At 41.1% G+C, this 14,190-nt stretch overlaps 2 protein-coding genes and 1 long non-coding RNA gene across 3 annotated transcripts; 1 reads left to right on the forward strand and 2 right to left on the reverse strand.

Moving 5' to 3' along the window:
- Window positions 1-961: 961 nt before the first annotated feature.
- Window positions 962-2,399, reverse strand: LOC117482854. The gene is made up of 3 exons (XM_034131079.1): window positions 2,279-2,399; window positions 1,463-2,125; window positions 962-1,310 (listed from the first exon to the last, which is right to left on the reverse strand). Exons 1-3 carry the CDS (start codon window positions 2,350-2,352, stop codon window positions 962-964), a joined length of 1,086 nt encoding a protein of 361 aa, XP_033986970.1. The 5' UTR covers window positions 2,353-2,399.
- Window positions 2,400-2,654: 255 nt separating this feature from the next.
- On the reverse strand, window positions 2,655-3,532 carry LOC117482838. Its single transcript, XR_004555928.1, has 3 exons — window positions 3,496-3,532; window positions 2,838-3,050; window positions 2,655-2,742 (listed from the first exon to the last, which is right to left on the reverse strand). It is a non-coding gene; the product is annotated as an uncharacterized LOC117482838 (long non-coding RNA).
- Window positions 3,533-4,335: 803 nt separating this feature from the next.
- LOC117482855 lies at window positions 4,336-5,560 on the forward strand. The gene is made up of 2 exons (XM_034131080.1): window positions 4,336-5,059; window positions 5,212-5,560. The coding sequence occupies exons 1-2, from the start codon at window positions 4,449-4,451 to the stop codon at window positions 5,558-5,560; spliced, it is 960 nt and encodes a 319-aa protein (XP_033986971.1). The 5' UTR covers window positions 4,336-4,448.
- Window positions 5,561-14,190: the final 8,630 nt, after the last annotated feature.

Genomic DNA, 14,190 nt, shown 5'->3' on the forward strand with positions numbered 1-14,190 from the left:
GGGGTCATGTGATGTCCTTTAGGTTGGATCAACACCAGCCTCTGGAAAGATTTCATGACTGCAGAGGGCAGTGGACCTTTAGTCATTTCATACTGTGATGTAGGGTAATGGATTTGTATTAACAGGGAGGTTATATTTCAGCATTTGAGATACACCTTGAGGCCTGATTTGGTCAAAAGCCCACTTACCACGACAAGGTACAGGCCATAAATGGGATAAGACATGACAAAGACATAAGGTGAAAAACAAATGAGAAAGAAAGGCATACACATATACAAACAGATACATAAAGGGTGTAGAGGGGCACTGACTAGTGTCCTGCCTCTAAACAGAGGGATGGGGGTGACGAGGAGTCAGAGGGTGTAGAGGGGCACCAAATAGTGTCCTGCCTCTAAACAGAGGGATACAATAAATACATTAATGTTTTTTTGAATGGCTGGTGTTCAACACCACTGCCAAACTTAAATTGTGCTGTTTCACAGGGCGCCCAGAAAATAAACGCCATCTTGAGCCAGCGCCTGACTTCCTGCGTGCAACAGCTGTAGGCTGGCAGCCAATCATCGGGCCTTGACGTCTGGAAGCCCGCCTTAAAATGGCAGCCCTTTTGCTGGTCAGGCTGCCAGATTTCCCAAAGGAATGGAAGGCTGACAGCAGTTTGGAGGGGTTGCTTCTCAGGACATTGTACTGCTTAGCCATTGCCAGTAGCCCAGCAGTGAAATGTGGATCCTGGCAACGACTTTTCATTTCCTCCATCATGTTATCCACAAGAGAGACGTCATCTGATGCGATATCTAAGAGGGAAAAATATTTAAATTAAAGGTTTATTTTTTAAGTTGATATTATACATATAGTAACAATTTATTAATTCATCAATCTATTAAGCACCAAAATGATGTGTGAACATAAACCTGCACACTCACAATTCACCTTCTTGATTCTGTAGTGATAAACCTATAGCATATTATGTTTTTTCAGCTGTTATATCCATTACCTGCTGAATATGCAATGCTGCAATGTTGCCATCTTGGGGGAGGAATTTTGCTCGCTGGAATGATTCCCAGCGTCCAAGGGCAACATCAACAATGCGTGCCTCATAATAGGTCTCCAGCCTCGAGGTCAGCAGATCAAACAGCTGAGGAAGGTTGAAGGCCTTTGTCCTCTGCAGTATTTTGTCCTTGAGGACACGCATTGCCGCTTCTGCAAAATTGTTGGTATTGTTTCCTCTGGTGAGGAAACTGCCTCTATAACTGAGGGCCCAACACTCTCTTCTGGCGTACAGTCGGTCCAAGTACCTGAGGAACTTTTCATACCTGCAATTGGTTAAAAAAAGAAAAAATTATCCAAACAGTAAAGCTTAATCACTTCATTACATTGGGTGTTGGATGTTATTTGATAAGAATAAGTCAATTTCTCTCATATGGCTAAACAAAACATCACTAACTTGTCTGAATTAAACACTAACCTGGCTACAACTGGATGCCCTCTTGCCTCGCTGTAAAGCCTATCCACACTGCCTATCTCCTGACAGTAAAGCATCTCTTTTACAATGGCAAAAAGTGCCGGTCTGTCTCCGTGAGTGACCCCACTCTCCTTGCTCCACAGCCACCTCCAAACTGCTTGTAGCAGATGGAAGGAGCACAGGAGAAGTGTGGCCTTAGGAAATGCTTTTCCCAGAGCTCCCCTCTCTGCCCTACAGTCATCTGTGATGACCAGTTGTGGCCCTTCGTGTCCTCTGCCAGCAAAGCCCTTCTCTCCAACAACTTGTTTGAGCTGTTCCAGCCCTTGAGCAATAGTCTGCTCATCCTCAGACTGGCAGAGGAGAATGCCCAGAGGGAGGCCACCTGCACAGCTGTGGGTCAGGAGGAGGAATACCCTGCAGTTCTCCCTGTCCATATTCCCTGAGGAATCTATGAAGCACAGCTCCCCACTGTGCTTCAGTTGGTGCACTTTCTTCATGAGTGGAGAACACACAACCACAAGAGGAGCTCCCTGGGAAGTTGTTCCCAGGAGAGCACAGGTGTCATTACACTTATTGTTGTAACTCTCCACTTGAAGCTTGAGCGCTGCCAACATCGTGGGACCTGTTTGCGTGCCATACTCCTCCCTACACACCTTGTGGAACAGTCTGGGTAGAAAATGAATTAGTTGGTATGGGTGTCACTTACATGCAGTAGAAAAGCGTATTTGTATTCACTGAATACATCATAGTTTTTATTGCATCGTTATTTATATAGTGGGTAGTAGGTATCTTGACCATGTTTCCAGATGTGATACCCACCTCTGTACATAAGGCAGGTCGGGGCAAATCTCCCTGTTGGCCGACACGTACACATAACGCTGCCCATACTCCATTTGGAGGTCGTGTTTCAGGACCGACAGTGCAGATGTTGGAGTGTGGCCAATTTCAAAGAGCCCTGTGAGTATGTTGTTTGCCTTTTCCCCAACATCTCGGTGGCGGATGGCGTCCGCAACAAAAAGATTGTGGTTGTGCCTGTTTATTATAATAACCTTAAATGGTAGGTCAGGCATGTGTGGGTCTTCGGTCCTATAACATAAATCAATATATATATCAATATTATGTAAAAAAAGCAAAACGTGAAATAATAAGTATGTGGATCAGTAAACTCACTTCATTTCCCCACGAGTTCTCTTGAGTGTCGTGTGCATTTTTGCTTGACAGCAGGTGTTCTTGCTGCTTTTGGCTGCTCTCGGGTTCACCCTATGCTGACACTTATAACTTGCCTGAACAAAATAAAGCAGATTTATTATAGTACAGATCAAAGTAAAAAGGATAATTAAAAGGTAACTTCAAGAAATATCAACAAGACAACACTTACTTTGAAAAGCACCCGCTTCCCCAACCTGGGTCGGGTAACATCCACCCTCCATGTCACCCCTGATGACCCCTTCAGCTTTTGTACCCACTCCTTGACCTGTTCCACAGTGTGGACATCCAGCCTCAAAGTGGCCTCAAAACCAGTGTGGTCCCCCAGTGAAACCACCTCTTCATACTGGCACACGTGGTATCTGAACTCACCTGGTAGCCAACCCTACAAGGAAACAGACAACTATTCATTCAAATCCACACACATAATACTGTGTCAGCTCAGAATACCAGTAAGAGTTTTGCCATGATCTGAAGAACTAAAGAGGACCATGAGGTTTAAAATGTACTGACTTTACTTAGAACTAGAGTAGAATACACATTATACTTGCAGGCTTAAAAAGTCTGAAAAATAAAAATCCAACCCTCAAAATCCTAAAACATTGGTATAGTTATGCTAACATGTTTATATTCTCTTTAAATGTACTTCATGTGTTTGCATGTTATTCTTTGTAATGCCTTGTCTTTTATCTGGACAATAAGTCTGTTATTAAGTGGTATAGTTTAGATGATGATGATGATGTGTAGGTGAGGCATTGATATGAGCAAACACATTCAATGTAATTTGATGTTCATCATAGTATTGAGAGATAGGTCTTATTATCAGATACCTTCAACTGCGGGTACTCCTCTATATTGTTCTGTGTGTCTCCAGAGCACACTAAAACACGAGGTCTGAAATGAAAGCAAAAAAACCAGCTTATAGTTATTCAGGTACTATTCTGATGCTAATACTTTAGTACTTATACTTGAGTATTTCTACACTCTGGTACTTGTACTTTTACTCAAGTACAAGATCTTATCACTTCTTACACCTCTGGAAAGCACTTTTATGTAAAGGAATACATTTTTATAAAATGTCCCAACATTTCATTTTTACATGGCAAAATGTTATATGTTGTATTATATAACAAAATAGACATTTATAACATATTATAAATGTCTACCTTTAAATAAAACATTAAATAGATACCTTTACATCCTAAACAGAAGGTCAAAACGTTAATATGTTAGATGACAAACAAAAAAACGAAACATTATATATATATATAGGCTATATATACAGATGTTTGCTAATGTATCCCTCTTATATCCATCAGGAATTAATATTAAATGATGAATTAACATTACCTCAGCACTGCATAAGTGTGGTCGTCAGTCATATTGACAAAGAAGCACTATTATATTGTATATTGTATATTATGCGGCGTTTAAAAGGATGGTATTTCGCTTGTCAGATTCAGATTTCGCGGGTGTGTCGCGTGAGGCAGTGATGTAACCATAGGGATGTGACTCCAGGTTGATGCTGTGACGTAACGCCGCGTCGATGCTTGCGTAATGCGGAAGTGGGATCTAAACTGGGTTGGAAAAACGATAGATGCGGCCCGGCTGCCTACTACCCACTATATAAATAACGATGCAATAAAAACTATGATGTATTCAGTGAATACAAATACGCTTTTCTACTGCATGTAAGTGACACCCATACCAACTAATTCATTTTCTACCCAGACTGTTCCACAAGGTGTGTAGGGAGGAGTATGGCACGCAAACAGGTCCCACGATGTTGGCAGCGCTCAAGCTTCAAGTGGAGAGTTACAACAATAAGTGTAATGACACCTGTGCTCTCCTGGGAACAACTTCCCAGGGAGCTCCTCTTGTGGTTGTGTGTTCTCCACTCATGAAGAAAGTGCACCAACTGAAGCACAGTGGGGAGCTGTGCTTCATAGATTCCTCAGGGAATATGGACAGGGAGAACTGCAGGGTATTCCTCCTCCTGACCCACAGCTGTGCAGGTGGCCTCCCTCTGGGCATTCTCCTCTGCCAGTCTGAGGATGAGCAGACTATTGCTCAAGGGCTGGAACAGCTCAAACAAGTTGTTGGAGAGAAGGGCTTTGCTGGCAGAGGACACGAAGGGCCACAACTGGTCATCACAGATGACTGTAGGGCAGAGAGGGGAGCTCTGGGAAAAGCATTTCCTAAGGCCACACTTCTCCTGTGCTCCTTCCATCTGCTACAAGCAGTTTGGAGGTGGCTGTGGAGCAAGGAGAGTGGGGTCACTCACGGAGACAGACCGGCACTTTTTGCCATTGTAAAAGAGATGCTTTACTGTCAGGAGATAGGCAGTGTGGATAGGCTTTACAGCGAGGCAAGAGGGCATCCAGTTGTAGCCAGGTTAGTGTTTAATTCAGACAAGTTAGTGATGTTTTGTTTAGCCATATGAGAGAAATTGACTTATTCTTATCAAATAACATCCAACACCCAATGTAATGAAGTGATTAAGCTTTACTGTTTGGATAATTTTTTCTTTTTCTAACCAATTGCAGGTATGAAAAGTTCCTCAGGTACTTGGACCGACTGTACGCCAGAAGAGAGTGTTGGGCCCTCAGTTATAGAGGCAGTTTCCTCACCAGAGGAAACAATACCAACAATTTTGCAGAAGCGGCAATGCGTGTCCTCAAGGACAAAATACTGCAGAGGACAAAGGCCTTCAACCTTCCTCAGCTGTTTGATCTGCTGACCTCGAGGCTGGAGACCTATTATGAGGCACGCATTGTTGATGTTGCCCTTGGACGCTGGGAATCATTCCAGCGAGCAAAATTCCTCCCCCAAGATGGCAACATTGCAGCATTGCATATTCAGCAGGTAATGGATATAACAGCTGAAAAAACATAATATGCTATAGGTTTATCACTACAGAATCAAGAAGGTGAGTTGTGAGTGTGCAGGTTTATGTTCACACATCATTTTGGTGCTTAATAGATTGATGAATTAATAAATTGTTACTATATGTATAATATCAACTTAAAAAATAAACCTTTAATTTAAATATTTTTCCCTCTTAGATATCGCATCAGATGACGTCTCTCTTGTGGATAACATGATGGAGGAAATGAAAAGTCGTTGCCAGGATCCACATTTCACTGCTGGGCTACTGGCAATGGCTAAGCAGTACAATGTCCTGAGAAGCAACCCCTCCAAACTGCTGTCAGCCTTCCATTCCTTTGGGAAATCTGGCAGCCTGACCAGCAAAAGGGCCGCCATTTTAAGGCGGGCTTCCAGACGTCAAGGCCCGATGATTGGCTGCCAGCCTACAGCTGTTGCACGCAGGAAGTCAGGCGCTGGCTCAAGATGGCGTTTATTTTCTGGGCGCCCTGTGAAACAGCACAATTTAAGTTTGGCAGTGGTGTTGAACACCAGCCATTCAAAAAAACATTAATGTATTTATTGTATCCCTCTGTTTAGAGGCAGGACACTATTTGGTGCCCCTCTACACCCTCTGACTCCTCGTCACCCCCATCCCTCTGTTTAGAGGCAGGACACTAGTCAGTGCCCCTCTACACCCTTTATGTATCTGTTTGTATATGTGTATGCCTTTCTTTCTCATTTGTTTTTCACCTTATGTCTTTGTCATGTCTTATCCCATTTATGGCCTGTACCTTGTCGTGGTAAGTGGGCTTTTTACCAAATCAGGCCTCAAGGTGTATCTCAAATGCTGAAATATAACCTCCCTGTTAATACAAATCCATTACCCTACATCACAGTATGAAATGACTAAAGGTCCACTGCCCTCTGCAGTCATGAAATCTTTCCAGAGGCTGGTGTTGATCCAACCTAAAGGACATCACATGACCCCTGCTTGACCTCCTGCAGTTGATGCAAACAGGTAAGTGGATCATGCAGTCAACTTGGGATTGTATCCTGGGACTTCAGCTCAGCATTCAGCAGTCCCCTGCTCCTACCTCACCCCTCCCACTGTCCCAGCCTTCACCTGGTGAGACATATACACCAATTAAAAGGCATGATTATTACAGTCAACCCTTATTCAGAGTGCCTAAATGTATATATTTTTTTACAGTGCAGATTTTGGCTTTTTTGGGACCATCGCACATGTGTGTAAGTAACAAGTAATGCTGTATAATCTGCAACAACTGTCAGGTGGTGTTATTGATAATCTTTGCAAAAGAGCCCCCACCAATATTGATTTTGACAAATATCTTTTAATTGAAATATGGGAGCAAAAACAAAAGGGTAGAATTGATCATATCATATTATGTTATTATTATTGCAACTGTTTTTATTATATTGTGTTGTTTTGTTTATATATATATATATATATATATATATATATTTATGTGTGTGTGTGTGTGTGTGTGTGTGTGTGTGTACAAATGATTATTGCAACTGTGTTTATTATATTGTGTTTTTTTGTTTGTGTGTGTTTATTTATACATACATATATATATATGTATGTGTGTGTACAAATGAATTAATATAAAGTGTATATGTGAGTGTGTGTATAAATGAATGAATAAATCTGTGTGTATAAATGAATAAATACACGTGTGAGTACATATAAGTGTGTGTTTATATATATATATGTTTATAAATGTGTGTATATATATATAAAAACAGTATGTGTATATAAATGAATTAATAAAAGTGTTTATATATATATATAAAATAGTATCATTAAATAATGCTGTCAGATAAATGAAGTACACAGTAATAGTTAAGGTTATAGTCAATATTCTGCACTTACACCAGCTGATAAGATCTTTAAAACGTCTTTTGTTTGTCCTGAAAACGAAATTTGAGGATACACACAGGCTATTTATAGATGATAAAACACCAGTAATACAATCTCAGGACTCTTCGATATGGCTTTGATTATAGGATCGTTTACTTTCAGTCAAACCAACTATTCAATATTCTGCTTTACCGCGACAGCTATAACTGCCGAAGATGAAGTCTATGAAGTCTATGACGCTATCACGTAGAGCTACGTCGATGCTTGCGTAATGCGGAAGTGGGCGTGGTTAAATCTAAACTGGGTTGGAAAAACGATAGACGCAGCCGGGCCGGCTAAAATGATTGGTCGTGCTTTTTACAGTACTACGGCTTCCACAGATGACATTTTTGTATGGATTTTTGTCAAAGCACTTCAGATATTCATTGCTATCGGGATGTGAAGAGCATTCCATGGAATATAACAAAAAGTGTATCTCGAGCCGGTTTAAACAGAAAGAGCGTCGTTGTGGAGTTTAAAATATATTTGGTGGACATTTTGTCCCCGACAGAGATCTGATTGTCCTTTCACATTGTGATAACGGATATGTTAAAATTGTTGACAAATTCTGACTTTAATGGATTTCAGAAATAATGATCAGCTATAAAGTGTCCAATTTGAAAGAAGAAAAGCTTCATTAAAATGTGCATTCATGACAGTAATCCAACCAAATGATTTGAAATGGAATAACAGGGAACATCTTCCTCGTTATTAAACTAATGCGTCTGTAATTGCGTCTCTAAAAAGCTTCATCGTCTCCTGCTGTAAAGACGAAGACGAGGAGGGAGGAAGAAATTAGATATTTAACACTTGACATGAACTGGCAAAAAAAAACGTTCAAATGAACGATGACAATTCATTTCAAAAGCCCGGAAACAAATTCCATTTTCTGGACGCATATAAACAAATATATTCAGCAAATTGTATTCATTTTTTTATTTGTGTTTTTTACCTTTTAATCAAACCTGCATCTTTATCAGACTTAAAATGTTGATATTATTCATATTTATCTCATATTTCAAATGTTTTCCCAGTGAATTTGAAGGTATTTTTTATAACTTTTGACTTTTTTGTTATTGCTAGTTTTTACAATTTCAAATGTTTTGTTTGTATTTGAATTTCTGTTTTATATATTTCATTTTTTAATTGCTGTTTCAGTGTGTACGTTCTTGGCTTTTAATGCAAGGTTTGTATTATTGTATGTATAAAAAAATCAACATGTAGCCTAGTCGTCCTTTTTTTTACTTTGCCGTCTTCTTTTTCCTCCAAAGTTTTATTTCTATCTGGTTAAATAACTCTAACAGCTTAAACATTTACAAAACTGTTTTTCTGAAACTCTTTCTCAAATCTGAGACGAAGGAATATTCCAGCACTTGGAAATGCAAAAGGACGGATTGAAGTTACCTAAAACAAACACATATACCATTTTGCAGAATATAATAATCACTAGGTTGTTCCCTGTTTGCAGGATCATTTAAAAATCTCCCTTCTCAGAATGAGAATCAGAAACAGGTTTATTTCCAGGTTGACACACACAAGGAATTTGACTTGATGTCGTGGTGCATACTGTACATGAAAGTAAAACAAAAATGAAAAAGCTCTCCCTTCTTGTTGTTTTGCACAGATTTAGTGATGCTTCCTGCAGCGATGCTCTTCCTGTTTTTAGTCACTTTGCATCACGCTGATGAGCTGACAGTTAGATTACAGACACGTGATGAGTGGGCACATTGTGAGAAACTTTTCCCCTCCTGAGCTCCGTGTGTCAGAGCGCACATTTAGCCGCTCCCCGCTGAATCCAACACTTCCTGTGAAAGACTTACTGCTGATACTGGTCTCCAGCTTTAAGGCAGTCTGTCAGGGCCTGATCCGAGCCAAAGAACAAATTAAAAGCTATTCCCAGACATTTATTCATGCCTGTGCAGATGGGTTTTAATGATCACAAACAGAAGTAGTGATCGCATGATGCCCGCTCAGAATAGCATCGATCAGACCTGCAGGCTTTTGCCTCTCAGTTGCAGAAAAGATAATGTTTGTCTGTTAATTTACCAATAATTTCATGCAAATCAGAGCTAAAGGGTTCCTTAATCTTCTATACTGAGAGAAATCGGAAGAATAATCAATTTATGTTACTCTCATGTCAACTTTAGCATTTTAAAACACATCTATATGTATATATATGAGGCTATAGTAATGTTACGTTTTGTTCTACGACATGAAATACGTCAGTAAATACCCCACTGGTGGATTTAAAAAACGGTGGTTGCTAACAAGTGTCTGAATGACACGACTAAACGTGAAGTCATGTGACCGTGCTGTAGTTCCTTTATAGCCCAACATTAGCCTCCTTTAGCTTAGCGGTGGTGACGTGAAGTCATGTGACCGTGCTGTAGTTCCTTTATAGCCCAACATTAGCCTCCTTTAGCTTAGCGGTGATGACGTGAAGTCATGTGACCATGCTGTAGTTCCTTTATAGCCCAACATTAGCCTCCTTTAGCTTAGCGGTGGTGGCGTGAAGTCATGTGACCGTGCTGTAGTTCCTTTATAGCCCAACATTAGCCTCCTTTAGCTTAGCGGTGGTGACGTGAAGTCATGTGACCGTGCTGTAGTTCCTTTATAGCCCAACATTAGCCACCTTTAGCTTAGCGTTAGTGACGTGAAGTCATGTGACCGTGCTGTAGTTCCTTTATAGCCCAATATTAGCCACCTTTAGCTTAGCGGTGGTGACGTGAAGTCATGTGACCGTGCTATAGTTCTTTTAGAGCCCAACATTAGCCACCTTTAGCTTAGAGGTGGTGACGTGAAGCCATGTGACCGTGCTGTAGTTCCTTAGCCCAACATTAGCCTCCTTTAGCTTAGCGGTGGTGATGTGAAGTCATGTGACCGTGCTGTAGTTCCTTTATAGCCCAACATTAGCCGCCTTTAGCTTAGCGGTGGTGACGTGAAGTCATGTGACCGTGCTGTAGTTCCTTTATAGCCCAACATTAGCCACCTTTAGCTTAGCGGTGGTGACGTGAAGTCATGTGACAGTGCTGTAGTTCCTTTATAGCCCAACATTAGCCACCTTTAGCTTAGCGGTGGTGACGTGAAGTCATGTGACCGTGCTGTAGTTCCTTAGCCCAACATTAGCCACCTTTAGCTTAGCGGTGGTGACGTGAAGTCATGTGACCGTGCTGTAGTTCCTTTACAGCCCAACATTAGCCTCCTTTAGCTTAGCGGTGGTAAAGATATTTTTCCCCTTTGAGCTTGCTCAATCATATTTGGGGTATTGACGTTTTCTAAGCCCCTAATAAACCCGGATGTCCACTCTAAGCTTCCACCTGATAAAACTTCATTCATTATTCATGAGGAAAAGTGATGGGTTTGGGGGACTGAGGGGCTGAATCCAATAAAAGAAGACTCTCCACATTATACAAACACAGTTCATTTACAGCAGGCCACAATAAAGCATGTGAAGGTGTCATGGCTGCAATACTTACCTGTAAATAACTGTACATTAGATCAGATGATGTAGCTTTAAATGCACGGGACTAAATATCTACATGTCCGTTCATAAATTAAATTACATCATGCCGAATTGCATGCAAAGTCCCGTCCATACAGCTGTTGTTGTTGTTGTTTATTAGAGACAATTTGCATTTGATTAGAACACGATTTCTTTAGTCTGCTCAACTGATGAAAGCTAAAGGATGTGTGATTCATGCTTTTCTTCTCTATTGACCTGTGAGCTTTACAAACAGCTGAGTTGTCTTTCACGCCCAGTGAGCATGCCCAAACAGAGGGGAAAAGGTACAGATCAGGGACGTGTGTTCATCATCAATTACATGACGTCTGAATCACAAAGACAGGCTAACTGGTGACTTGATTTAAAGTAGGGTGCAGTTGAGTGTGTTTTAGGAGGTCATATTTAAGTGTTGTTATAACGTGATGTCTTAACGTCTCTTTGTCCACGGGGTGGTCGGATTTAAGTTCAGAAAGGAGAGAAAAGTCCAAAAGAAGCACAATAAAAACACAATATCCATACATTTTATGGAAAACTCCTTATAATGTCACAGATGTTTTAAATCACACATCTTGTTTCAATTAAAATGTCAATTTCCTAAGACTCTTGTCACTTCTGTATTGATTTATTTAAAAAGGCTGGACACCACAGGGATGTTTTTCAAGATTAGAAATCATTAAAAAAGACAGTGTTCAAAAACAGCTTATTAATGTACAGCTGTGTCCATGATCATATAAATAAAATAACCCACTCATGGAATCACTTCACCGTCAGAAATATACAGCATAAGATAACATAAGATGTACTTTATTGATCCCAAATTGGGAAATCTTTCCATTTGTTAATACATGTTTAAATGCTTTGGTGGATTTAGCACTCTGTATCACAAATGGCCCGAGCGTAATCAAAAGGTCCATCTGTGGGAAGTCTAATCATGTGTTTGCACTACACTCTTTAGCCTTTGGCCTTTATTGACTACCAGTTTATATATACACTGTCTGTGGGGTTTTATAATAGTTATTACAGAATCAATCGTGAGATATTGATATGATAGAAATAAAAAGACATAATCAGTGCTCAGGTTTGATCCCGTGTTGACGCAGTTTATCACCCGCTGCTGTTTGTTCTGGGAAATTCACAACAGTAAAACAATGAAATGTGCAGCACAGTAAAACCTGAGAGATCAATATATTGCTCAGCTCAGGCTTTCTTTTTACAAACCTCATATCCATCCAGGAAATGGGAAGAAGGGCATAAAGATGTAATAAGGTTTCAGGCTGCAGCAGAATGATGGTGCAAACACTAAATAACATATTTAAAACTTTGGAGTGTGCATTATGTTCTGACTAATGTTTACCATTTGGCTAATGCACTCTCAAGTCTTTGACCATTACGATAAGTACTTTGTATGTTGCATGGTTGGAGGAGCCAGACGCTGTAGACATTGTGCATGTGACAAATAAATCCTCTGAATCCTTTGAATCTGATGGTAGCATTTCCAGGGTTGGGAAGCGTTCAAGTTGGACGCTATAAAATAGATCTGTTGTATTTTATTACTCAGGTACGCTGGCCGACAGGTGCAAACTACACCAAAACATGCTGCAGCTTCAGAAAGGATGCAGATATAAAAACCCAAATGTTCCACATGAAGCAACATCTTCAGCAACTTGACAACACGTGCAGCATTTAGAGAACATTCAGCAACTTGAGGAGACATGCGCAGCGTTTACTAAAAGCTGCAGAAACCAGATGCTGAAGAAGCTCAAAACACAACGGAGACCAGGGGACACTAAAGAGTGACGCACACAGCTGGAGACCAGGGGACACTAAAGAGTGACGCACACAGCTGGGAGACCAGGGGACACTAAAGAGTGACGCACACAGCTGGAGACCAGGGGACACTAAAGAGTGACACACACAGCTGGGAGACCAGGGGACACTAAAAAGTGACGCACACAGCTGGAGACCAGGGGACACTAAAGAGTGACACACATAGCTGGGAGACCAGGGGACACTAAAAAGTGACGCACACAGCTGGAGACCAGGGGACACTAAAGAGTGACACACACAGCTGGGAGACCAGGGGACACTAAAGAGTGACGCACACAGCTGGAGACCAGGGGACACTAAAGAGTGACGCACACAGCTGGAGACCAGGGGACACTAAAGAGTGACGCACACAGCTGGGAGACCAGGGGACACTAAAGAGTGACGCACACAGCTGAGAGACCAGGGGACACTAAAGAGTGATCTTGACATATGTAGAGCAATTCTGGAAGGATGTTAAAGGGTTAATTGCAACAGACCCAAAAACAAAGCTTCCATCCTCTCCACTAACATCTCTCATTATTCAGACCATATCTCAGGAGACCAAAGAGATGTTTTCCTGTCGTCGTGCTTTCATCGAAGAAGCAGGATGTTGTGGAAGAGTCGTTCTGCACGTCGTGAGTGAGGCCTGTAAGAAATGAGTGTCGGTGAGAAAGTGCTCTGCATAGTGATTCATTACAGCTGACGTGGCCCATCTGGACCTTCTTCATTCAGATTCCTCCGAAGTAAGTCTCCAATGCTACAGGCAGGCATACTTTCCAAAGGTGACTCATCCCTTTGTTCCCCTCACAATGTACTTTAAGTAGTGCGCCGTGTGGAAGAGCAAATCAAGGCAGCAGCTAACTGGATTCCTGCAGGTTTCACAACGCGTGACGCATTCTTTAAGCCAAACGGAGATTGAAGCCGTTCTGAAGGAAATGATGTTTTCTGTTCTGTGTGGAAGAGAAAAGCTGTTTGTGTGTTTTCCCACTCCACAGGCAGCTATGCTACCACTTTGCAGCTAACACTAGCATACTGAAATGCCCATTAGCTAGTAGTTCAGTAGTTGGCATGTTTAAAAGGGTCTACACATTTTGACTTAAAGACTTTGCGATAGTTAGAGACCGACTCTTTTACACAGATCTTTCCTTTCAAACCTTAAAAGTTTTTATACTTTTTTACCAAATATGACATCCGTGTCCGTTTATAATTTCTTCGAAAGACAGTTCTGATAAAAAAGCAGTATGTATTTTAAGTATGTGCGTCGTGTGGAAAGGCAAATAGACTGGATTCCTGCAGGTATAACAACGTGTGACGCATTCTTGAACCCAAACGGAGATTAAAACATTCCCACAGCCGCTGAAAATGAAATGATGTTTTCTGCTCTGTGTTTGAACCGTGTCCACTTGTAAGAGAAAAGCTGTTTGTGTG

The sequence above is a fragment of the Trematomus bernacchii genome, unplaced genomic scaffold (genome assembly GCF_902827165.1).
Source record: "Trematomus bernacchii unplaced genomic scaffold, fTreBer1.1, whole genome shotgun sequence".
NCBI classification, from domain to species: domain Eukaryota; kingdom Metazoa; phylum Chordata; class Actinopteri; order Perciformes; family Nototheniidae; genus Trematomus; species Trematomus bernacchii.

Coding starts and splice junctions, on each gene's coding strand:
- LOC117482854 (XM_034131079.1), bottom strand. CDS start 2,352: ATGGAGTATGGGCAGCGTTATGTGTACGTGTCGGCCAACAGGGAGATT. Junction 2,126..2,278: donor GACCTGCCTTATGTACAGAG/GTGGGTATCACA, acceptor TTTTCTACCCAG/ACTGTTCCACAAGGTGTGTA. Junction 1,311..1,462: donor GGGCATCCAGTTGTAGCCAG/GTTAGTGTTTAA, acceptor AACCAATTGCAG/GTATGAAAAGTTCCTCAGGT.
- LOC117482855 (XM_034131080.1), top strand. CDS start 4,449: ATGTTGGCAGCGCTCAAGCTTCAAGTGGAGAGTTACAACAATAAGTGT. Junction 5,060..5,211: donor GGGCATCCAGTTGTAGCCAG/GTTAGTGTTTAA, acceptor AACCAATTGCAG/GTATGAAAAGTTCCTCAGGT.